Source organism: Epargyreus clarus, unplaced genomic scaffold (genome assembly GCF_041222505.1).
Source record: "Epargyreus clarus isolate Ecla_fem2 unplaced genomic scaffold, WU_Ecla_fem_2.2 ptg000012l, whole genome shotgun sequence".
Classification (NCBI taxonomy): Eukaryota; Metazoa; Arthropoda; class Insecta; order Lepidoptera; family Hesperiidae; genus Epargyreus; species Epargyreus clarus.
In genome coordinates, this window is record NW_027332220.1 from 3761402 (window position 1) to 3786031 (window position 24630).

Sequence of the window (24630 nt, forward strand, 5' to 3'; positions counted from 1 at the left end):
ACATTATGTCGTAACATACATACTTGGTCATTATTTAAAAAAATGTTCTTAAAGGTGTGTGATGTTTACCAAAACTACCAATCCGCATTTGGTGTGATGAACTATAAGCTTACCTTTCAGTAATTATGAGACCCATAGCAGCGAATATCATGGATTAACAATAATTATACTTATTGCCTGGAGCCTGTAGTATAATCCTTACTGCCTGGAGAGTATAAATCTTGAATTCCATGACCTTTGTTCCTTATTGTTGAATAAGGCTCAAAAGTATTATCAAGCATATATCAATATCACTTTTAATTTCTACCTATGTCTTGAGTCAACAACAGTTTAAGAGGTTTTTTTTCGTACAATCATCACTAACCATTTTTCTTATATTGTACGCAATAAAAATACTTATATCTTAAGACTGTACAAACTTTGGATCACATCGTATGGTCTTTGCTATCATCACATACTATGTGGGTCAATCATGGACAAGATCACAGTTAAAAAATAATAGATAATAAACCAACATCACCTGACAGCGAGGAAGGCTTGCACACACAGCTCGCAGAACCACCTGAAGGGCGGCGCCTCCATCTTCCCGCCCATCACCATCACCATCTCGTCCGTCAGCTTGATGTCCGGCTCGAAGCCCAGGTTGCCGCCCGGCGACGATTCGAACATGAAACCGAAATCTGTGAACAATGGTTAATTATATAAAACGAGTAATTTTCATTAGTGACCGACCATAACAGGTTTTTTAGCCAAAAACGAATAGGAACCTTCAAAACCGAAACTTTATTAAGACTAGTGAAAATTCACACAATTTCCCAGAATTTCAAGATTTACATACTCATAGAAGCATTTCGACAAGTTACCGCTATGTTTTATTATTTTTATTCAACCGGGGTACAAAAAAAAATAAAAACCTAAATTTGACATGTCAATTTCGACTCGTTGACGTATAGTCCTCGTAAAACTGCTAGTCCGCTCTGAATATAGAAATGAATCGCGTCGCCATAGCAAATTGTATGACTACACCTGCTCGCAACTTCAGAGCGGACTAGCAGTTTGGCGCGAAGGTGAAGTACAAGTACAACGTCCGAGTAAACTCGGAAGTTGCCGAACGTTTGTTTTAATTAAACCAAACGGTTCGACCGATTAATTATTGGGATATTTATTAACGGGAGCTTTCACCGAAAATTTCTTATAGGACGAAACTTTGTCGAAACGGAACACTCTGCGTTATAGAGGCTTTATTTTAAACATTACTATACTTACCAATATGTATGATGTGACCGTCGGTATCCAACATGATATTTCCGTTGTGACGATCTTTGATCTGGAGCAGGAAGCCGATCACACTGTACGCTGCCATTGATGTCACGAAACACCTTCTCGCTGCCTGAAAATAAAATATGTCATATTATAAAAATATACTATATGAGTAGAGTGTTGAGTGAATATATTACATTAATAAAAATGTATTGAATATAGATTTGTATATTATGCGGGAATGTAGTATTAGTAATATTTTGAAGGTGGTAGAAACCTCTGTGGTTCTTCTCTAGCGGCACCACCGCCACACCTATTTCTGTTTAATAGCAGTATTAAAGTTAGGATTAGCTAAGGAAGAATGAGTCGGATATATGTCGTATGTATTGACAGGAAATTATAAAGGGATCGATCGATGCGCGTGAGTGGGAAGTGAAATTGAAAGTGATATTGGTATCGGTCTCCCTTTGTATGGAGAAGGTAAGACTACACGTCTGTACAGAAATTATAAAAAACAAAATCATTTTCCGCATTCTTAATCGTATACCATTATTAGTATTATTACAAACATGATCATTCGACAGGCACAAAATAAATAACACATACACATTCAATTAATAACTAAAAAAAGCTATATTAAACCTGGAATTCCCTAGTGGTCTCGTCGCCGTACTTCTTGATGAAGTACTCGTACATGCCGATGTCGGTCTGTCTGCCGAGCTGGTCACGTGACTTCGCGTTCGGCACGCACTCTATCACGCCGCACTGGAAATTTATTGGCACTTTGATTATTTATTGAAATAATGGATCGGTTCACGCTTTCTGTACGCTTAATGATACATAAGGGTTCCTAATTTGAAGTTTGGAACACATAAATATAATTACACAAACACCTAGACAGAAACGCACATTATTAAATTAAATGTAACTTGCCAGAAACCGAACTGAGTCTTCTAAGTATCATACCTGTGTCGTAGCTGATGATGAAATTCAAATCTTACCTGGGGTTGTTTACAGATGTTAGTGAGCAACAGAGCCACCCAGAACCATTAGAGGACGCATTGCCATTTTCTACTCCGAACTTATTATAAAAAAAAATATTCTTATTGTCTTTTTTAATATAGGAGTAGCAGACGAGCATACAGTCCACCTGATAGTAAGTGGCTACTGCCGCCTATGGACATCTGTAATCAACCCCAGATAGAATTAGGTATTCCTACCTGAGATCAGCCACAGATGCGCCGCCACCCCTGAGGACTAAGCTAGAACGCCTATAACCTGTTCTACTATTATGCGGATAATAGAACCACGTTTAAAACTCACCCCAGGCGCAGTGGCGACAACTTTATACGGGAACAGGTACAAGTCTAACCCAACTTGTTGGAATATGTTCTTGAACAGCGTGATCACTTGCAATGCCAACATGTCCTGTCTGACGTCATCGCCCACTTTGAATATCGCCGCCTGCCACGTTTCCGCCGCTATCGATGTGTAGCGGTCTTTGCCTTCCTCCTGTAATTCAAGTAAAATAGCAATTTGTAGTTTAGTTCTAGTTTTATTTAATAGAGAGGATTTTTGTACATTACAATTTGCAAGTGACGGCATAAGAGCTAACAATAAGAGGAATGCAAAATGTATGCCTATATTCCAACAATAATGTTAGATTTTAAGTTAGTGGTCGACAAATTTATCATACATAAAATAACAATCAAACAATACAAAATGTAAGCTGACAAGAAGAGCCAATTTTTAACCTATGTTTTTCTTTGCCTATAAACGGCGACTTTATTACCATCCATAAATTTTCGAAAACATTTATATTTTTTTATTTAGGTTTAAAGTAGAAATTTATTTCTCATAAAAAAACATTCATTTTCACTTATAATGAAATACAAAGATTTTTATTATTATTATATATATTTTTTGTTTACTTTTTTCGAAATAACAAATTCCAAAAAATTACAACTTATACGCTATTGTAGCACTTAGCTCACTGTGGAGCACTTTAGCTTAACCGAATCAAACACGTACTTGATATGAATTGTTTATTTGTCAAAAAATATACTCACGGAAGGTACATCTTCCCCGGACGCGATCGCCATGGCAACTGACTCCATTTCAGCAATACCATACTTCCTTACTCTGAAGCGGGCTAAATAGGGTGCTTTAGCTGCGCTCTGCATAGGTGTACCTGTATGCAATTAAATAAATACTAATTGCGTAGGATATGATAGATTAAAAAATACAAGTACGTAAATTTCTGTAAATATTTTTAAATAAAATAAAATTACAATTAAAAAACGCAAGCTTACTTTTAACTTATGTCCCTACATCGAAGAAGAGTACAGAATTAATTTATATCTATATTCAAGTCTTATTACTAATGTTGTATGAATGTATGTCAAATTCTTTCTAACACTTACCACTTTTGTAATCGATGTCAATGACCATAGAATCTGGATTTGATGGTAAATAACAGCCTGGTTGAACCTGCAATATATGTGTCTTAACTTTACTATAGCTCTTAAAATAACTGGTTTAATATAGATTTTAGATGTACAATAGCTGTTTTAAAACAGTCATTTGTAGTGCACAGTTTTAGTGGCTTTCTTTTTCCAATAGCTCCCAAGCCAAAGTCAATCATTTACGATCAACACAGAACAAAAAATCGATTTATTTCAAATCTAAATATTCCTGAGCACGCACCACATGTCAAGAAGATATAAAAATATATGATTTTTTTTATATATTTTACTTCCATACGCACATGCAAATTGCCCATTAGAATAATTTCTTTACTAGACAGCGTACCTTAATATTCTTCAACGCCTCCAAGCAAGCCCGTTTCCTCTCACCCCCCTTAGGGTAGGGTCTGATGATACCGCTGATATTCGTGATCTGACTGAAGAAGTCAAACTCCCGCTCGTAGAAGGCTTTCGCGGGCCCCGAAAGCGAATCCACTATGTTATTGGTTAAGGCTTCTAGGATATCGAAGAGAGCGGCTGGAAAAGGAAATGTTTTACAGTATGGCCCCTTAAAGGATTAATTTTCTAAAATCGACTTCGGTGGCCCCTAAAAGAGATAAACTATATCGAAATGTGTGATTATAAAATTGTTTATCGTATGTCCCTTAGAGGATGAATGACATATTACAAAAATCAGACCTTAGTAGACCCCTAAAAGAGGTCAACTGGTCAAAGATGTATGTTAGACTTGTTAGGTTAGGTATTGAAGTCAGTGATAGTAAAAAAATATCGCATGCCCCTTAAGGGATGAAATTTTAAAATTACTTTCTTAATCCTAATATTATACATAAGGAATTCTTATTATTAGACTGCGTGCACATACTTTATGACATAAAATACTATATCCCCTATTTACTTTTACGAAAAAAAATCAAAACTCTTTTTTAGTAATTTCATACATGAACTTATCAAGACTTACCATCTTTATTATGCATCTCTTCGTCCGTATACATATTGGTGTGCATGTTCCATATCAGTTGATGGGCGACCACCTGAGATTTCTTCGCTAGAGATTTGATCAACTCCGATACGTAACCCATCTGTAATTAAAGCAGTAATATTAATTTAGATAATTTCCTATACCCTTGATCAAGGTTAGATGAAGTGATGACAAACATATTAGTATTGTCTATATAAAAATAAAAAATAAATATTTTTTTGTTTTACTATACGGTTAAAAAGGTTAATAGAATAAAACAAACAGAGCCTCTTCTATAATATTCCTTGTCGCAGTGTCTTCTTGTCGCGGACGCATACATCATAATATTCTCATTCACAATGTTTGTTAGAGGCATCCGGAGAACTGCAGACATGTATGACTTCTTTATAGTTTTTTATCGTTTTCCTTTATTTCATTTATGTTGCAATTACCCAAATAAAATGTTTTCTTTCTTTCTTACTTATACTGTACATATCGTATTATGCTGCAACATTCGTCGCATGTACGGCTATGACATTGATAATACAATTTTTCAATACCAACACGTGATTGTGCACCCGCGGTAGTTTTAGCGGAGGTCTTTAATGTGTTGTGTATGTATGTACGTGCGTGCGCGCACGTGTGTGTGTGTGAGTGTATTTGTATGCATATGTGTGTGTGTGTGTGCGTGCAAGTGCGTATGTGTATGCGATAGCGTGTGTATGTGTGCGCATGTGTTGGTGCGTGTACGCCTGTGTCTACGTGTGTATTCTGCATCCACCGTGTCGCACGCCTACCGCCGCATCCACACGCATGCGTACGTGTCTATACACACGGGTGCGCACATACACACGCGTGAGCACACAGCAACACCCACCGTATCGTGGCGCAGCGCCTGCACCAGCTGCGGGATGTAGAGCAGCACGGCGGAGGGCGGGTACGAGGTGAGCGTGCTGACCGCGGTCTGCGCGGACAGCGGGTGCGGCGGGTACTGCCGGCTGAAGTACGAGAGCGCCTCCACCGGGGACACGCGCGCCCATGTCACCATGTGCACTAGCTGCAGGGTGCGATTGGAGAACTTTAAATGGTAGAACTTGAAAACATTTTGTAACTAACAACAAAGTATTACAATTTGTTCAATAGGGACCACCCATTGATTATACAAGTCTTCAGGATGGCGGAAAGGGATTAGAGTCAAATTTTACCCTCGGGGGGTTATCAAAAACATCTTTCTTTAGCAAACAAAAAAGAATATAAAGTTGTGAGAGAAAACTTGAACACGTTTCTCTACTAAAATATGACTAAATCCTACACAATTATATGAATATTGTTTGTTTAAATTGTTTACATGAATACGATCTAATTTTCATAAAATAGTACTATCGATTTTCAATATATTTCAAAAACTTATCCATGTTTTATGTTAAATTAAAAACAAAATACTGAACAACATTAAACCCTAAGAATATATGTTTAAAAACACACAACCCATTTTACACATAAAAGTAAATAACCATTGTTACCTCATGCGCATCACTCAGTAGAGTTTCAGTGGTGACCAGATATTTGAGGGCCTGCGGCACGTGACACACCGCCGTCGGTTGAGACTGCACTTTCCGTCTGATCTCCGCTATTATCCCTTCGTTCTTTAACCTACGACAAAACTTTATATTAAAAAATATATAACAACCAGCATATTAGTAACGCCATTTTGTTTTTTTTTTATAATATAGAAGTAGCAGACGAGCATGCAGTCCACCTGATGGTAAGTGGCTACTGCCACCCATGGGCATCTGTAACCAACCCCAGATAGGACTAGATATTCCTACCTGAGGCCGGCCACAGATGCGACGCTACACCTGAGGACTAAACTGGAACGTTTCGAATAAGTTTGTCTCGCTTATTATACCCTTCAAACAACGTTTAACACTGCTGTTATGAGTTTTCTACCACCTATTAGAAACTTTTTCAAACCACAACCTTCAATTTAAAACATCTTACACGATTAACAAAACAAAAAATATCGTACTGATCAATAAAATACAATATAAATTAGTTTATCTACCACAACAATTTTAAAAATAAAGAAACTACATAATAAATATTCTACCAATTATAAACCAAAATAATTTCGAAATAAACCCACCTTTCAGGCAAGAACACCGCCAAAGTGGGACTGATTTCCCAGGCCAGCTTGGTGTAGTCCCGCCACGTCCTCTCCGTATTGGGCTTAGATCGCCACGTCGCGATATTGTCTTCCCCGGGGATAGCCATCTCCAGCCTCCCGTGTGGGTTGTGCCATGTCACTAGGAACTCTATTTCTACTGCCTGGGGAGTATATTTATATTAATTATTATAAGTGGTAATATATGCATGTGAGCTTAATAATACTAACTGAAAAATAGCGGCAGTTTAGAAATGAATTTATCGATTCGATTCTATATGATTTGAGAGAAAAATAAAGTATTTTACTAATAACACATTTTAAGAAGTAGAATCTTGTATTTTTTATGTTTATTGTTTACGTAAATATATAAAAAAAAACATATAATTTCCTCGATTAGACAATCTATCAAAAACTCAAAAAAATTGTGTGTCTATAATTTCAAAATTAAGCCGGTTGACGAAAAGGTGAGACAATTGATTTCGTTTGCCAATTCAATCTTAATAAATGCCTATCTATACTATATTTGCACCAAAATAAAACAAGCAATTATACGGTTTTTTCGCCTAGACACATAAAAATAACCTAACCAATCTAACATAGTAATCTATCAATGCACAGCCCAAACCACTGGACGGATCGGGCTGAAATTTGGCATGCAGATAGATGTTATAACGTAGACATCCGCTAAAAAAGGATTTTGATCAATTCTACCCCCAAGGGGATGAAAATATTACTTCGTAACGCGAGCGAAGCCGCGGGAAAAAGCTCGTTTAATATATACATGTAAGTAATTAAGGGGTTAAATTTGCATAGTAAAGTGCTCTGTAAAGAACCTATTTTGAATTAAAATATTTGATTTGATTTTGATTGCTTAACCTCATGTTGGGAGTCCATAAAATTCCTTCTACACATACCATCAACTCCAGTATAAGGTTACGTTTCTTGACATAGTCCTTGACGAAGGGATCCTGGGACTTCGCCGGCGGCTTCACGCTGCGGTTCGAGCGCTTGCCCGCGATGCTGCCCGCGCCGCTGCTCAGCGTTGTTGTTGACATCGGTACCTGATTTGTATACCTTCGTTATTAATAACCAATCCATCCTATCCATACTTTTCTATTAATAACCAATCCATCATATCCATACTTTTTCGAGGCGTGCCAGCTTAGTCCTCAGGAGTAGCGGCGCATTTGTGGCCGACCTCAGGTAGGAAAATATAATCCTATCTGGGGTTGATTACAGATGTCCATGTGCGGCAGTAGCCACTTACCATCAGGTGGACTGCATGCTCATCTGTTACTCCTATATTATATAAAAAAAATCCTATGTTATGTGTTTACACACAATTCCTTCATACTTATTGTCAAAGAAGTCCTTTATACTTATATGTATAGTTATTCTCAAAGAAATATTTTTGGTAGGTAGAACTGAAGAAGTGATAGTGTAGGTTTCAATGCACTCAATCGGGTTGAGGGTCCGAAGGTTAAATACCAGCCACCTCCAAAGAACTCTGATTTGTAAGTCATGTTTGTATTAGAAATTAATTATCCCTAGCAAAAACGGCGAAGAAAAACATCGCGAGCAATCCCACGTGCATAAGAGAACTTTAAAAAAAAATCTCAAAGGTAAGTGAAGTCTACCAATCCGCACTTAGCCAGCGCAGAGACTATGGCCTACACCCGTCACACTCTGAAAGGAGACGCATGTGCAGCAGTGAGACAGTAATGAGTTGCCAACTAAGCTCTCTTAGAAATTTATAAAAATTCTTAGTGCTAATCTTGACTTCAACAATAAGGAACTTCTGTGCAAATTTCATGCTTCTAGACACACCGTTTAAAGCTGTGCGTAATCTGTCAATAAATCCGACTTTTATTAAGTATTATTACCACTATGCCACATTAAAACAGGGTCCATTCCATATATTTCTGTACTCACAGTGTTAATCCAGCCTGTAGTCTGTCGACTGCCGATGTCGCTGCTGTTCACAGAAGAACGGTTGTCGGTGGGTGAGTTTGATGTGTAAATACTTTGCTGGCTACTAGGACCCATTACTTCGAATTCTGTAACAAAATATTTATTTATAAAAAATAAGCTCTTTGTTTGTTATTCTTATTAACAAATAAAAAACAAATATATGAATAAGTGAGTGAATTATTTAATTGCTGAATGAATGACTAATTGTATAAACAAATGATAGAACGATTGACGAATAAATATATGAATGATGGAATAAATGAATCAATTAATTGAACGAATTATCAGAATAAGTGAATAGTTGAATTAATAAAGAAGTGAACGTATGATAAAATGAATGAATCTGACTGATCATCTTTACTTTTAGTCGGAGTACATAAGCTGCCCGAAATTGATCAGCGCCATGGTGTTTCCGAATCGAGATGTCCAGGGTCGCGCTCGTGGAGAATGTAGCACGTAATAATTAGAAGCCACGAGCAAAAATCAAATCACCTCCGATGTCGCTGGTCTTCAGTTACTACTAGAAGTAGTCCAGGCACGCGCTGTACACGCTCGCGGAGGATGTTACACACGAGACGAACACACTGGCACTCACCGCCGATGTCGCTGGTCTTCAGGTACTTCTTGTCGGAGTGCATCAGCTGCCAGAACTTGATGAGCGCTATGATGTGCTCCCTCAGCGCGCCGCAGCTGCGCGCCGGCGACTGCGGCCCGCGACAGAAGTAGTCCAGGCACGCGCTGTACACGCGCTCGCGGAGGATGTTGCGCGCGAGCGAGCGGGGCAATATGTCGCCTTGCAGGAGGGAGAGCCCGCAAGAGAGTAACCTGTAGACAGAAGAAGAATATGGATAGACTATGGTGGTGTTTATATTGCCTTACAACAGCAGTGTTAAGCGCTACTATGCTCTCGATTGAAGGGTGTGGTAAGTGAGACATATTTCCATGGCGTTCCACCTTAGTCCTCAGGGGTAAAGGCGCATCTGTAACCGACCTCAGATAGAAATATCTAATGTTAGGGTGCTGGCATCAAGAAAACATAGACCACAATAGAGTAATCTACAAAAAAAAAAATATTCATCAGCGAAAGTACAATTACATCTTTTTCAGTTTTAATACGTCTTCAAATCGGTACGAATACAGTATACGGTCATCAGATGTCAGAAACGTGTCTTAATACACACGTACCTGTAACTATAGTCCTATTTATAATTCCAAAAATATATGACGCTATGCACACTTGCAACATCAACTTACGCCGCTTCTTCTTCATAACGAAACACCTTCCGAAGCGCTAGTAGTTTGTTGACTTTCAAAGTGTTCTATATGATTCAATTTTTAAAAAATGAGATTTGAATTTGAACTACAATTCCCTGCGTACACTTGCATATAACTACTAAAACTTACTTGAATCTAACTCCAACCGCTTCAACATGTCTATTTATATGATCACGTATATCTCCTACAGTGATAGGCAAGGACCTGCAACAACAAAATAATAAAACACGATTCCGTAAAAAAATAAAATGCTATTACATATGTGGTGGAGACAGTTTTCTAATTTAATTATAATAATGAATTTATCCTAATAATTATTATTTATGCCTTCTGTCCATTTATTTCTTCTTCTTCATATAAAATATAGCTTTGACACTCCGGAGTTGAGGACAAATCTAATGAAAACGTTGTGTGTGGAAGTTGCAAACGTACGCGAACGATGGTGAGGAGAGTGCATGTGTACGTGCACGAATATGTTATTCCGTTTGTATGCGTGCGCAGATGCTTTCATATGCATATAGTCCGCGTAAAACTAATAGTCCGCTCTGAATATAGAAATGAATTGCGTCGCGACAGCAAAGTGTACGACTACACCTCCTCGCAACAACTTCAGAGCGGACTAGTAGTTTGGCGCGGACTATACCTATGTAATCGTATGTTAAGTGTATGTGATGAAAAAATATCACTTTATTTTTATTTTTAGCATTTAATCATACCTGTGTAGTAAGCTGGCGAGCATTTCAACTTTCTCTAAGCTGTTGTATTTCGCAGTTTCGGCCACTTCGCACAAGTATCGAACCCAGACTGCGTGGGGCGCTACGAACGGCGGTCGAGGTTCTAATTTGGCACCTGTCAAAAAATCTTCATTAGTAATATTACTGGATTGTAAATTTCAGAACGTATTTGGTCATATTTTATTTTGCATTCATTTCCAACAAGAGCCATTTATAGTTTATATTTATAAAGTTTTATAACTTTTGCTACATAACATGCAAAAGGGCATCGCAACTTTGACATTGTCTATAAAGCGCATGTCCATTCAAAAAATACATTATTCGACGTCAGGATAAAGCAGTAAATGAAAAGGCATCAATTTTGACAATTTCTGCATACTATAAATTATTAAATTTCGATCTTTGCTAGAAAGCATGGGAGTTAGTTATCACTGTCATAAAGTATTCAGCGATAAAAAGCTGTTAGTATACATCTTGTCATACTCGAAGTAATACGAAAAACACAATAAAAAATTAATTTTAAAGCTGTACAGATGAACAGATGAGTTATTTCACTACCCAACACATACCTTCATGCGCCGCCAACGGGCTGATCTCGTCCGCCTGTTTCGAGAACAAGCCCATCTTCCTGTCGACGGTGCATTGCCACGCCGCGAACACCTCTTGCAGCAGCCGCAGCTCGAGGTCCGGGCGGGCGGTGGTCAGCCACTGCCAGCACTCCACCGCGGTGGTCACCGCGTCCTCAGTGAATATGTCAACTTGGGACCACGCTGGGAAAAACAAAAATTAACAAAGGTCAAACAGTGGACGTTTTTTTTTTTTTTTATTTGATTTATATTTCTATTAAATCAGTACGATCTTACATCTTAGTACGATAAATACTTACTATAATGCATGCTTAATTGCTGGCAGCTGCAATATGTGAACTAGTATCATTTTATAAGTAATTTACCGTTGTCGGGACATTGATATGTTGCATGTAACCTGGTTTATTATCGAGAGCTGTGGAATAAGAAATATAAAATCTTTAGCATCTCCCACTAATTGATCCCGTGCAACAGACGCATTAATATTGTAATCAGTCTCTCCTAGTCGTCCTAATTTTGTGCGTAGCATTTTTTTAATAAAAATATTTGGTCCTTCAAGCTCGATTGGTATTTATGAATGAAAATAAGACATTTAACGTGTATTTTATCACACTCTCTTACCGATACCGTGCACAGGCAGGAAGATGACCTTGGTCTTTCGAGCCGGACTTTGTTTTTTTTTTGCATTTTATCAACTCTCACTCACCAATCCCTTGCAGTAATGCTCTCGCCGCAGGTGCATTAGTCGGCGCCGATGCGGACACAGTTCCCGCGTGTACGAGCAGCGCGGTGTCGCGCCACAGCACCGCGCGGTGCGCCGTCTCGCTGTGCGGCGCGCACGCGTCACTCAACCCACTCATCGTATATACACACTTACCCGGATGCCATGTATGTGCACTAGTGGTGGCGGTAGTGGACACTTTTGGTCCTTCGAACCGGATTCTCATTTTTTTAGCATATCATCAAGCATGACTCACCGATACCGTGTAGCAGCGCCCTAGCAGCGGGCGCGTTAGTGGGCGCCGGTGCGGACACAGTCCGGGCGTGTACGAGCAGCGCGGTGGCGCGCCACAGCGCCGCGCGGTGCGCCGTCTCGCTGTGCGCCGCGCACGCGTCACGCAGCGCGGACACCAGGTATAGACACTTACCCGGATGCCATGTATGTGTGCACTAGTGGTCGCCCCTCTGTTTGGAAGTGCTATTGGTCACTGTTGGTGACACTGACTCTTACCCAGACGTCCTACATCGGTATCAGTGGTCGCGCTTCTGTTTTGTAGTGCTTGTTCTAGCCTGAGGAACCCTATTGCTTTTTATACGTTAACCTTACTCTATTATTAATAGCACATATTAAATCAGTGTTTTGTAACAAATTTAAATATTTCCGACCTCTAAGCCGGAGAGACACGATTTTCTTTTTAACAATCAAGCTTTTTCCGTAATTTCAACTAAATCTAGCAGTGAAACTAACGTGCTAAGCATACGCACGCAGTTCGTTTATTTACTATTTCGTTTTAGACATTTTTGGTCCTTCGAGCCGGATCAAAATAATTTTATTAGCATTACTCACCAATGCCATGCAACAGGGCCCTAGCAGCAGGTGCATTAGTCGGCGCCGGTGCAGATACAGTGCGCGCGTGTACGAGCAGCGCGGTGGCGCGCCACAGCGCCGCGCGGTGCGCCGTCTCGCTGTGCGCCGCGCACGCGTCCCGCAGCGCGGACACCAGCCGCCCGCCCACGCGCCACAGCGCCGCCTCGCCGCCGCCCTCCGCGTGAACACAACCTGACACCTGAATACACATTATTTTCAAAATAGGAATAGTGGAATACACATTTATTATACGATTTTTTTTGTAATATAGGAATAACAGAGGAGCATGCAGTGCACCTAACGGTAAATGGTTGTTGATGCGTTTGTAATCAACCCTAGATAAGATTCCTAACTGAGGTCAGCCAAAAATGTGCCGCTACTTCTGAGGACGAAGCTGGAATGCCTCTGAAACGTATGTACAACCACGTATGTACCAACTGTCGTCCTTACCACGCCCTTATTTCTACCTTATAACATTGTTACTATTAGGCAGAAAACAGACCAAACCAGCTTAACTAAACTTAAAACAATGAAAGTAAAAGAACATGTCGTCCCTACTTCCAGCATTCTTCGCTAGTCCTTATAGTTTCAGATTAGCCCGTGAAGACCTATTTGAAAAATTCACCCTAGAAACATGGATACTCCTACTACACGAAGCAATCCACACCTGAACCACAACACCAACGGAGCCGAATCCTGCGTGACACAGGGTGGTATCTTGTCCAGCGCGGAGCGGGGTAACGGCGCCGACATGCAGTTCACATCACGAACACATATCTTTTTTTTTTTATATGTAACCTAACGATAAGGCAGACGGGCTACCTGATGGAAAGCAGTCACCGTCGCCTATGGACATTTGCAACACCAGAGGAGTCGCCAATGCATCGCCGGCTTTGAAGGAGAGCTCTTTTTACACCCCTCTTGAAGAGCCCCATGTCATAGTCCTGAGGGAATACCTCAGGAGGAAGTTCATTCCACATTTTGCACGTACGCAGCAAAAAAGATATCTATCTTATTTTCCTAATACATAATATAATTCCTCACCTCCCCAGCGTATCGACTTCGCTGTGATACGATAGCGAGCAACGCGGCCGAGTCCTGCGTAACACACGGCGGTCTCTTGTCCAGCGCAGAGCGGGGTAACGGCGCCGACATCCGGTTCAAACCGGCTGCACCCAGTAAAGCCCCTGTCGCCAGCGCCAAGCCACAGTGGTGCCAGAGAGTTGAATTCGGAACCTGTAAAATTAGTGAATTATATTCGCAATCTTTATGTAAAATTGATGGATCTAGTTTCATGCCGCGACAAGAAGAGTCTATGACCATACTGCATAATTGCAGATTTTTGGCAGAAAATGCCAACGTGGTCGATTAGTTCCCAACGTAGGACATTTTGCAATCTCGCCAGAATGTACACATACATAACTGTACGGTAATTTCGTTGTTTTATTAATAAAATTAATAATATAATAAAACTACCTGATTTAAATATTCCTGCAAGTGTGATCTAGTGGACTGCGGCGCCCATTTCATCGCTTCCTGGACAATGCCGTGGCATCTGTCCGCGAAATCTTTAACGATGCACTGAAAATAAAAGTATGGTTTTTAAAATATACTCCATTAATTTACCAAATAAGGATTTAAGAATAGTAGGTTCAAAACGAAGTATTTCAGGATTAAAAATAAACTCTTTACCTCCCTTCCTTCCAGGGTATCCTGTAATTGAAGAGTGAAGTCAGTCCCTGGAACCTTGAGTAGCGGCGTCTCTTGGTTCGCGTCCAATTCCAAACTGAAGCTCAGCACTTGAAGTATGTCTAACATCGACCAGAGGACCTAAAGAGAAATAATTCGTAGTAAAATAATTCGCTTAATACAGTTAGTTGCAATTTGAGCGCAACGTCTACACATGTCTGAAACTTCTAACTACAGTACAAACAAACTTCTAACGAACGTTCCACAAAAGTTGCGACTGTCTTTCATCAAGTCTCCGCAAACACTCTACTGTGATCCATCTAGGATCCGTCCCTTCTAGAATAGTTTATTTTCAACACTCACCCACCAATCCCTCAGCAGATGCGGGAACACCTCGACGAGCCTCGCGAGTTACTTTTTCTTAACGCATCAGAGTTGGTAGCAAGTCCTAAACTTTTAAACCACTTCCTCCATCCTCAACACTCACCCGACAGTTCCACAGCAGATGCGGGAACCTGTCCACGAGTCCCGCGAGCCACTTGTCCGCGACGCGGCGTATCTGCTTGTGGATGTGGTTGAAGTTGACCAGCAGGAACTGCGCGTGGCCCTCCAGCTCACGTTCACGTGATTCGTCCTTAACCTTGTCCGACATCACGTCTAGAAACTTCTGGAACACTTTGTCGCCGACGCTGGAACAACAACAGTGTAGAAGAATCTTAGATATCTTCACAAGAAATCGTCTAAATACCGCGTAAATCATAAAGGGAGATGTGAGTTAAATTTATTGAATCGTGTAACAACTTTTTATATTAAAGGACGCGTGATAAGAAATCAACAGCACTGAAATTGCTAAAGCTTTGTAATTGAAAAATAATTAAATATTTTTTGATGACCTATTGAACTTGCACAACTTTGTGTTCAGATATAGTACTCGACAGAAAATGGTATAGGACACTTTTAAAAATAACATATTTAATAGCAAATTATACATGAGCAAAAATAATGTCTATTTGTAAGAAATTGTTCATTCATTCTTTCATAAAGTCTGGTAGGAAGCAATTAACATACCTGGCCACACACTGCCACATGCCGCTCTTGTCTTTCTGCAGGGCGGTATCACTTAAGTACTCAATGATTGGTTGTAAGCTCGGCTCTGGGGAATTGCTTACTCTGAAAACAAAAACGTATTTATAATTAAGTTCGAAATTCGTCACCATTTGGATAGAACAGAAGAGGCTGCGGTACCAACAATTTACTTAACAGTCAAACAGCAATCATTAGCAGACCGGAAAAACAGGAAATCAGAAGAATGAAAGAGACAAATCTCTACTTACTAGCCGAATAAAATTTTAGTTTTCTATTTTTTCCAAGCTTCCCAAAATAAGTATAACTTTAACGAGAGTAATTATAATATAAGATTAGCGGACGATCATGCAATCTACATAATGGTAAGTGGCTACTGCCGCCCATGGACACCTGTAATCAATCCCAGATAGGAATAGATTCCTACCTGAGGTCGGCCACAGATGCGCCGCTACGCCCGAGGACTAAGCTGGAACGCCTCGGAAATATATGTCTCCCTTACCACACCCTTCAAATTTGAACACAGCAGCGTTTAACTTTGCTGTTATTACTGAGCCTTACCTCAACGTCTCCAGCCAGTACACACTAAGCAGATACATGCACGGCGCGAATGTCAACTTATTCACGATCACCGTAACATCAGGCTGATGATCCAATAAGTTGAGGATCTGTGTCTTCAACTCTTGAAGCTCATTTATTGACACCGAGTCATTCCTAACCGCCGACGTGTATTGCAACTCTCTCATCTCCGAACGCAGTGACGTTTGCGAGACAAGGTACGGAGATTTGACGGCTATCTCTTTCACACCAGCGTACCATTCCTGCGGCCATAGACCTGTCAAAGTTGCAAGTTGTTTATGGTTTGTCGAATTTAAATTTGGTGCGATTAGTACGGTAAGTTAGGTTTCAAATGCTAGTAGGGGGATAGATCTGGATTAAAAAAAAGTAGTTTAAATGAATACTAGTATGTTATGTCGTTTAATGTCAAATTAATAAAAAGTGCTTTAAAGGAAGTTCTTTTCATTATGATATCTAGTTTATGTATTCTAGAATTTTGCTTTACATTTCAGAAAAAACTTTTTTAAAATAATCAAATTTTGAACGATATTCTACAAATATCCGAATTATCTGACTACTTGAAAGCTATCAATAATTGTTAGCATTGAAACAAAAATGAATAATTTCTCAAAAATAAAAGGACATCACTTAACTTCAAATGGAAGCTCAAATAAACTTAAAACCAAATCCCAACACTGTCCTACGAACGAAGGAGCATAATATCTAACAGCAATCTAAAAACCTCATGAAATCACGCGGTTAAAAACAAATGTTCGAAAAGAAACAAACACGCACTACTGATGATGATTTACTGACCTAACGCCTCTCGATATTTTGTCTTCAAGACTTTTTTTTGTAATTGGGGTGATGCCACGGATTTTTTAAACTTTATTCGTTGACAAGGTTTATGCAATGTTTAGAAGACAATATAAAATCTGAAAGTTTACTTTTAATTTACATCTACAGACATAGAAAAGTTGTTCAGAACAGAAAATTATCCTTTTGTCTGCCACAGTTCGTTACTGATGTGCTTAATGCATGTACATAACATGCCCATCGACGTATGGAAGAGTACATGAATATAACAATCGGCCAGCGGCCACTCATCCAACTTCCTGGTCTGACTGGCGTTGCTTAATTTGTCACTAATTATGTATAATAATATTATTAAAAAAACTGCCATTATTAATACACAATCTTTCCAATGAAACATTGGATAGATTGATTAAATACAGTTTGACATTTGACAATTTCTGCCTACAAAAATTGACAAATTTCGACCTTAGGTACCAAGACCTAATAATGTTTAGAGGCGCTAAGTGAGTGATTAATGCATTTATATATGCTGATTGCATCGCGGTAAGATAAATTAAATCAAAAATTGATGTGGTGCTATATGGTCTATGGTATTGAAACTATCGTGGTGTCAAGATTGAACGGAATCTATAACTTATTACTAAACAATAAGTCATCAATGTGGAAACTAGAAATTAGGTGACGTAATTACATTTTATTTTTAAAATTAATATAAATATATTTCTTAAGTATTACATACAGATTAAGTGACGTATATTTAAGGCTATTTACGTATATATAGATTTCCATCAACCCATTCGATGTAATTGCTTATATGTTCACCGAATGAGAAAAAGAAACTAACGCTATGGTCAATGGTTAGGTTGGTACACTTTACAAACCTTTAAAAAACATTAAAGGTAACTCAGAAAAGAGATTTCTTCACCTATGTTTTCCTCTATTTTCTGACCTAGTATTTACTAATTCATAAAACTATGAAAAATTACAATAATCGAGAACTTATCTTATAATGTTATGGCCCACATTCAATCATCTAAGGTTTTATTTGAACTTACGAAGTATAAACTAGAGGAAATATCCCTAGAGGTATATAGGTAGGTTATATAGGTGATATTAAAATTTAAAAACGTGACGAGGAGAATAAGTTAATAAAATTTGGATATTAAGGGATCTAACTATGCAACCTAATAACTAAAATATATCTATGACGTGTGCATTTTGTGCAACTATTCTCTATTTTTCTATTCTATTGTAATGATTTAACGGGGCGCTGTTTGTTCGTATTCTTCAAAAGAATGTAAACTAATTTCGTTATAACGCGAGCAGTGTTACCTATCGAATCTATATCCTTAACGACTGTGAACTGTTTTGTTTACCGTAGATTTTTTGTAGTAGAAATAGCATTAAATCTCACAGTACTAAATCTAATACAGTAGGGAGGGAGGTAGTTACAATTATTTACATAGTAATCGTATTTAATATTATATAGGACATTTTTATATATAATATTATATGACTTTGACACTATCATATAATATTTTTACACTATAATATATGTGTTTACAATATATGTTGAAATTATAAGGTTAAAATGTGAACCATGTAATTGTATACCTACTACATATAAAAGTCGTATATTTTTTACATGATTTTGAGACAATACAAACATAGTCATATAAATGGTACCCTATAATATCTTTCACCATAGTATTACGAAATTTCATTGGCAAATACATTCTTCTAAAAATTTTTCTCTTAAATTTTAATGATCTTATAATTTGCTACTTACAGAAATATTTCTTATATATTTGCAATATTGTAAAGTATTGAGTAGTAGTATTAACGAGTATAATTTATATAAATACCAGGAAACATCATTCTATCAAAATATTATTGTATAGCACCATATCAATTCATTCAAACAAAACACAATACACTTGAATTAAAATCGATGTCGTGTCCATATCGAGTAATCGATTCAAAACGATTTAGTAGCCGAATCGGAACCACTCTACACACATTCAATATTTACAAATCTCTATACAGTAGCGTACTTTGGTATGCTGGCCATCCGTAAAATACGTAAGTCAACAAAATTAAATACCAGAGACAAAAGGAAACTTTTATATGATGATATCGATGATACCAAATGACATACAAGTGTATATAATTCATAAAGTTTATATTACTTTGTATATTTATAATACATTAACCATTCGAAAGAAATTGAATAAAATAAAGTTTTTTTTGTTTTTTTTTTAGGTTAGGTTAGGTTAGGTTATTGAAATATTACATTAATATGCAGTATGTATAGTACAACATGATTTGATATATGATTATGCGTTAACATATGATTCAACGTCAAAATATCAATATGATAAAACATTTTGTAACCAAACTCAGATAAGTTTTTATTAGTAATAAGTATTCCACTCTTCATACTTAAAATTCTGTAACTCGATAACCAACACAAAATCCACAAAAAATCGCTGGTATTGTAATGTATTTTTTTATTATTTCTTATTTTATATTTTTTATTTGTTTCCAAGTCTCTGGTACACGCAAACGTATTTTACGTCAAGCCACACAAACTCAAACAGAACCAGTGTAATTAATTAGTACGGAACCAAAACAAAACGACATATACTACGAAACTCTAAAAGCAACTTTACTCACGCTTTCGCAACGCTACAGGCGTGGCCATAGAAGAGGAAACAGTAAGATGTTTAAGTAGGTCTATACAAACACAGTTCGATAATTGTATGCACAAGTTTTTATTAGGATCGACTCGAATCGAATCGTTACTTCAAATATCGATATTGAAAAATCGATTTTAATAATTATAAAGTTACTTTTGTATATCGATATTGAGGAATCGATGTTAATAATAAGATAGAAATACTATTAAATATGAATCGAATTTTTAATCGATTTTTAGATTTTTTGTAATAAATATATTAGTGTCATGCCATTGTCACACTCTTTATAGCTCAGATACGAAACACTTTATAATATAAGAAAGCATCAAAATTAAGTATATCATTCACTTAGTCCATCGAATTAAAAACTCGATTATGCATACATTTGAATACAATAAGATAGATAGAAGTGCTATTTGAATCCAAAAGAAATAGACTTGATATTAGAGAAAATTTAATTATAGTTACTTTTATATAATTAAGGAGAATATTATTAATTAATACATATAGTTTAAATATTTACCTGATTCGGCAGCAGTAAAGCCCATGACGACACAGTATAACCAGAAATCCTTGAAGAGTTTGTGTAACCGTGGCTTTGGATTCTTTATTGGCGGTAACCTTTTGACTAGAACCTGTAAAAAAAGAATAATTAGAAAATGTTAATTCAGCGGAACGGCCCATATCGTACGAATCTCTGAATAACTAAATAGAGCGACAGTCGTAGTAGGATATGGCTTAAGGTTTTGTCAATTTTAAATTAGATTTTTTTATAATATAGAAGCCGACGAGCGTGCGGTCTACCTGATGGTGTGATACTGCCGCCCATGTACATCTGTAATTGACTTGAGATAGGATATTCGATTAAATATGTCTACCTGAGGTCGGCCACAGATGCTCCGCTACCCCTGAGGACTGAGCTGGAACGCCTCGGAAAAGTATGTACTTACCATACCAGAGCACAATAGTGCTTAAGGCTGCTGTGTTGTTGTTGTGCTCTGGTTATGAGGCAGAAATAGGTGGAGCGGTGGTGCCGCCGTAGTCGAACCACAAAGGGTTCTACCACCTTAGAGAAACAGCTCCAGCACCGGGTCAGCACACGGCACAGTCCCGGGCCACTCACCGCGATGACCGGGATGAGCACGCCCAGGTTGCCCGCGCTGCCGGACGCCTTGAGCACGGGCGCGGGCGAGCGGTCCGTGGCGCGCTCGCCGCCCAGCCCCAGCTGCACGAACAGCTCCAGCAGCCGCGTCAGCAGCTCCAGCCGGGCGCCGGTGCCGCGAACGTTCGCTGCGATGTTCGCGAGCGCGTTCAGCACCGCGCCAGACACGTGACTGCGGAGCAATAAAAATATGTATCAGTCAGGGAAAAAAAAGAATATGCCCACCGTCATCCCGGCCGCCGATATTTCGAGTAGATCGGCGTGACGGCTAGATCGGCACCGAGATTTTGACTGGCCGATGTGCCGACAATATAAAACACGTTTGAACTTGTCCATATACTGCCGTCACAGCTAAACAAACTACACCGGCGATATCGGTCGCGGTGGGCAAACTATCGCCGTCACGACATATTAAAATCGGCCCGAAATAATCTCGTTCTCGGTATCGGTTCGGTGACAGTAGCGGTGGACAAACGGGCTACCACTGGTATCGATTTGGTGAAAGTAGCGGTGGACAAACGGCCTTCCACTGGATTTAGATGTTACAGAACCAGTTAATACATCGCCAATCAGGAAGGCTCTTAGCACGCGCCTTATGTTAAGCCTTAAGCTAAGTTATGTAAAGCGAAAAATTAGATAACTGATAGGTAACATTTCCACTCACCGATACTGCTTCCTATCATCCGTGTGGTGGTACGCAGCGGAGGCGGCCTCTACCGTGATGACGGTGAACATGCGCATGATCTCGTCGTGCGCGGGACCCTCGGGGCTGGCCAGCGCCATGCAGCCCAGCTGGTCCACTATCAGCGTGTCCAGGGAGGATGGTGATCGACATAACCTGAAGAGGGATGAATATATTATTATGGATGCACAGTTATATGTATGAAGTTACTTTATTTAGACGTATATAAAGAATGTTCATAAGTCAAGTTTACAACACAAAATGAGAGTAAGAAAAAAAAGATAATTGTCATTCATTTATTATCTCAATTTCAAACCTATATTCAAATTATGTCACAAGACATAATTTTCGGAATAATCTCTTATCGCACGTGTTGGAACAGAGGAAGACATAGAGGGCCTGAAATAGGAATATAAAGAAAAAAGGAGAAATAAAAAGAGATAAATAAAAAAGGCAGAGCGAGAGAGAAGGAAGACAGAGGGACAGATGGAAGAGATAACTCCTCTTGGATTAGAAAGCCCAAGTGAGATATCTACTTTAATTGGTTTCCTAGAGATAGCAATAACGAAAAGACAATAAGGAAAATTGGGAAGAGTAAAAAATAATTTTGAACTAACCTTTGCTGGAAGAATTGTAGAATCGTATCTGTAGTCTTTGGTGTGTCCTTGAGTGCCACCGCCACGTGTCCCAACATAATCACGATATTGGTGCTTATAAGTGATGATTCACTGTGAACAATAAATGAATATAAAAAATAACTTAAGTATCATATGAAGTAATCGAGTAAGTAAATGGTATAGTTTAGAAAAATATTTTTTTTGTACAAAGATTGTGTACTATATACATATTTTAAAGAAATATAATATAATGTTGTATTGTATCTAGAGTTCATTAATAGATTGCGACGAGTGTCGCCATCTATTGATGAAATCAAAAATATTTTATGGACAGTAGATTCTCCACAGAACTCCATAAGACACATATTTTGAAAATAATGTTATCAACACTACTGAAGATCGTCACTGTAGTTTCTTTTTAGACCTACTTACCTATCACTTGTCTCCGCAGTGAAGAGCCTGTTACTAACAGAGCCAACGAGAGCTGGCACGCAGAAGGGGTCCACAGTCAGCGCCGCTTCTAGAGCGACGCACAGATTCTCTATGGCTGCGTCTCGAAGCTTCTCGAATGGCGTCGACTTCACGGGCACACCCGTCTCCGTTAGCCCTTGGAGTTCTTTGCCTTGCACTGAAATATATCATAAATACATAATAAACGTAAAGTCATGGATTTTCAGTGTTATATAAGAAATATATAATAAACACTGAAAATCCATGACTTTACTCTTAAAAGGACAAATTTAGTATTATTAATATTTTTTACTTGCTACTGAAAAATTAAATTATGAATATAATTCTCATTCAAATCTTGCTAAACTCAATACTTCACACGTATGGAGTTTCTTGCGCCTCGTTTTTAGTATAGCAAAACATCTTCAAATTGATAAATGGGAAAATAAATGAGATGTGAATTTGAGTTTAATTTAAATATATTATATCTGCTCTATCTTGATATTGTACCACAAGGGTTAGAACTTCTATAATACAACTTGATGTAATTCGTGTGCTCACGACATGTCCGTCTCTCGCCGCTACCGGAGTAGGACTTGACTCAAGTTAACCAACAGATGGCAATCACACATTTATTACACAAACCGCGGGTAGACAATATAGTAGAGTGCTTGGGGAGTTTGACCTCGGACTCCAATTACTGTCAATGTATTAATGTGAGACCTTCTGCATTATGTTTTATACATAAATTACTAAAAAGTTTACCAATTTTTTTTCGTTGCTTTTTTGTTTTTCTTAATTTGACACTAATTTCAAGAAATTGTAAATTTTTCCATTTTAAATCAAAATATTTTTATAAAATATTCGTAATTTAAGTAAAATACATTTTAGAAAACATCTTTCATAGATACCAGATAGTCAAAAAGGGCCGTAAAAGCAAGGAGCAGGTAGAAAAAAGGTGAAGGGGAAGGGCAGCGGCAGCTGCTCGGTACGGTTAGTCGATTGAAAAACGTGTTTCGGTACTGTTGTGTTCTTTCTGCTGTGCATATTTTTCAATTTAATAATTATTTTTTCAAGACGTTTCGATACATTTTTGTTACATAAAAACATTACAATATCAAAAAAAATATTGCTTTGTAAAGTATTTGTTTAAAAACAAAAGATCTCTGCGTTTCAGTAGGTAATTCATCACCATACATTTCTTTGTATAATATTTTTTAATTCTATTAATGATTTAAGAAAGGAAATTACTAATTATGTGAAATTATGTTTTATCTTCCAATTATTAAGAGTATTTTTAGGAACTTTTTGTTGAAACATACATTTTTCTGTATTGCAGAATTTAAATGAACCATGGAAGATTCAACTCACAATGAAAATGATAATACAATCGTTTGTATTATTTGTGATAAATTGGGTTCTGGTTCAGGCTGTAGCACAGATTTAGGAGATGTAATAAAAATTACCAGAGGAGTCGCAACTTTGAGAGCTGCTTCAAATGAGCGACAAGATGGCTTAATTAGATTTTTAGAATCTCAGTTTGTATATGCTCATGCAATATGCAGACAGAAATATATTAATAAAAAATATATTGAGAATTAAAAAAAAGCAGGCAAAAGAAGATTCTGCTCAGTCTCCACCTAAAAAGAAACTGCGAAGTAGTATCTCCATAAATTTCGACTGGGAAAAAAATTGTTTAATTTGCGGTATGGAAGCAAATGAGTTGAAAGAGGAAAAAAAAATAAAAGTCAGCGCCAAAAAATTGCATACGTCAATAGTACGTCTTTCAAGGAAAATTTAATTAGTTTTGTAGCATTACAAAAAAATGATTCCTGTAGAGAAATTCAT

General features: G+C 38.1%; 1 protein-coding gene and 1 long non-coding RNA gene across 2 annotated transcripts in view; one reads left to right on the forward strand and one right to left on the reverse strand.

Annotated features, from left to right (window-relative positions):
• The window catches only part of Pi4KIIIalpha (phosphatidylinositol 4-kinase III alpha), a 33390-nt gene that overhangs the window by 2435 nt on the left and 6325 nt on the right, over nucleotides 1-24630 (reverse strand). Inside the window, exons 8-36 of the mRNA XM_073078156.1 lie at nucleotides 22765-22960; nucleotides 22333-22443; nucleotides 21698-21871; nucleotides 20995-21205; nucleotides 20395-20506; nucleotides 16360-16633; nucleotides 15784-15885; nucleotides 15203-15404; nucleotides 14719-14856; nucleotides 14503-14607; nucleotides 14071-14262; nucleotides 13006-13225; nucleotides 11421-11621; nucleotides 10834-10966; nucleotides 10247-10321; nucleotides 9438-9667; nucleotides 8804-8928; nucleotides 7786-7932; nucleotides 6851-7032; nucleotides 6228-6357; nucleotides 5582-5761; nucleotides 4705-4825; nucleotides 4072-4262; nucleotides 3684-3750; nucleotides 3330-3451; nucleotides 2584-2772; nucleotides 1903-2025; nucleotides 1267-1390; nucleotides 521-680 (exon numbers count right to left, since the gene is read on the reverse strand). Coding sequence (XP_072934257.1) covers nucleotides 521-680; nucleotides 1267-1390; nucleotides 1903-2025; nucleotides 2584-2772; nucleotides 3330-3451; nucleotides 3684-3750; nucleotides 4072-4262; nucleotides 4705-4825; nucleotides 5582-5761; nucleotides 6228-6357; nucleotides 6851-7032; nucleotides 7786-7932; nucleotides 8804-8928; nucleotides 9438-9667; nucleotides 10247-10321; nucleotides 10834-10966; nucleotides 11421-11621; nucleotides 13006-13225; nucleotides 14071-14262; nucleotides 14503-14607; nucleotides 14719-14856; nucleotides 15203-15404; nucleotides 15784-15885; nucleotides 16360-16633; nucleotides 20395-20506; nucleotides 20995-21205; nucleotides 21698-21871; nucleotides 22333-22443; nucleotides 22765-22960 — 4537 coding nt within the window. The remainder of the gene's footprint in view (nucleotides 1-520; nucleotides 681-1266; nucleotides 1391-1902; nucleotides 2026-2583; nucleotides 2773-3329; nucleotides 3452-3683; nucleotides 3751-4071; nucleotides 4263-4704; nucleotides 4826-5581; nucleotides 5762-6227; nucleotides 6358-6850; nucleotides 7033-7785; nucleotides 7933-8803; nucleotides 8929-9437; nucleotides 9668-10246; nucleotides 10322-10833; nucleotides 10967-11420; nucleotides 11622-13005; nucleotides 13226-14070; nucleotides 14263-14502; nucleotides 14608-14718; nucleotides 14857-15202; nucleotides 15405-15783; nucleotides 15886-16359; nucleotides 16634-20394; nucleotides 20507-20994; nucleotides 21206-21697; nucleotides 21872-22332; nucleotides 22444-22764; nucleotides 22961-24630) is intronic.
• On the forward strand, nucleotides 23446-24461 carry LOC140746140 (uncharacterized). Its single transcript, XR_012102751.1, has 3 exons — nucleotides 23446-23498; nucleotides 23690-23962; nucleotides 24122-24461. It is a non-coding gene; the product is annotated as an uncharacterized LOC140746140 (long non-coding RNA).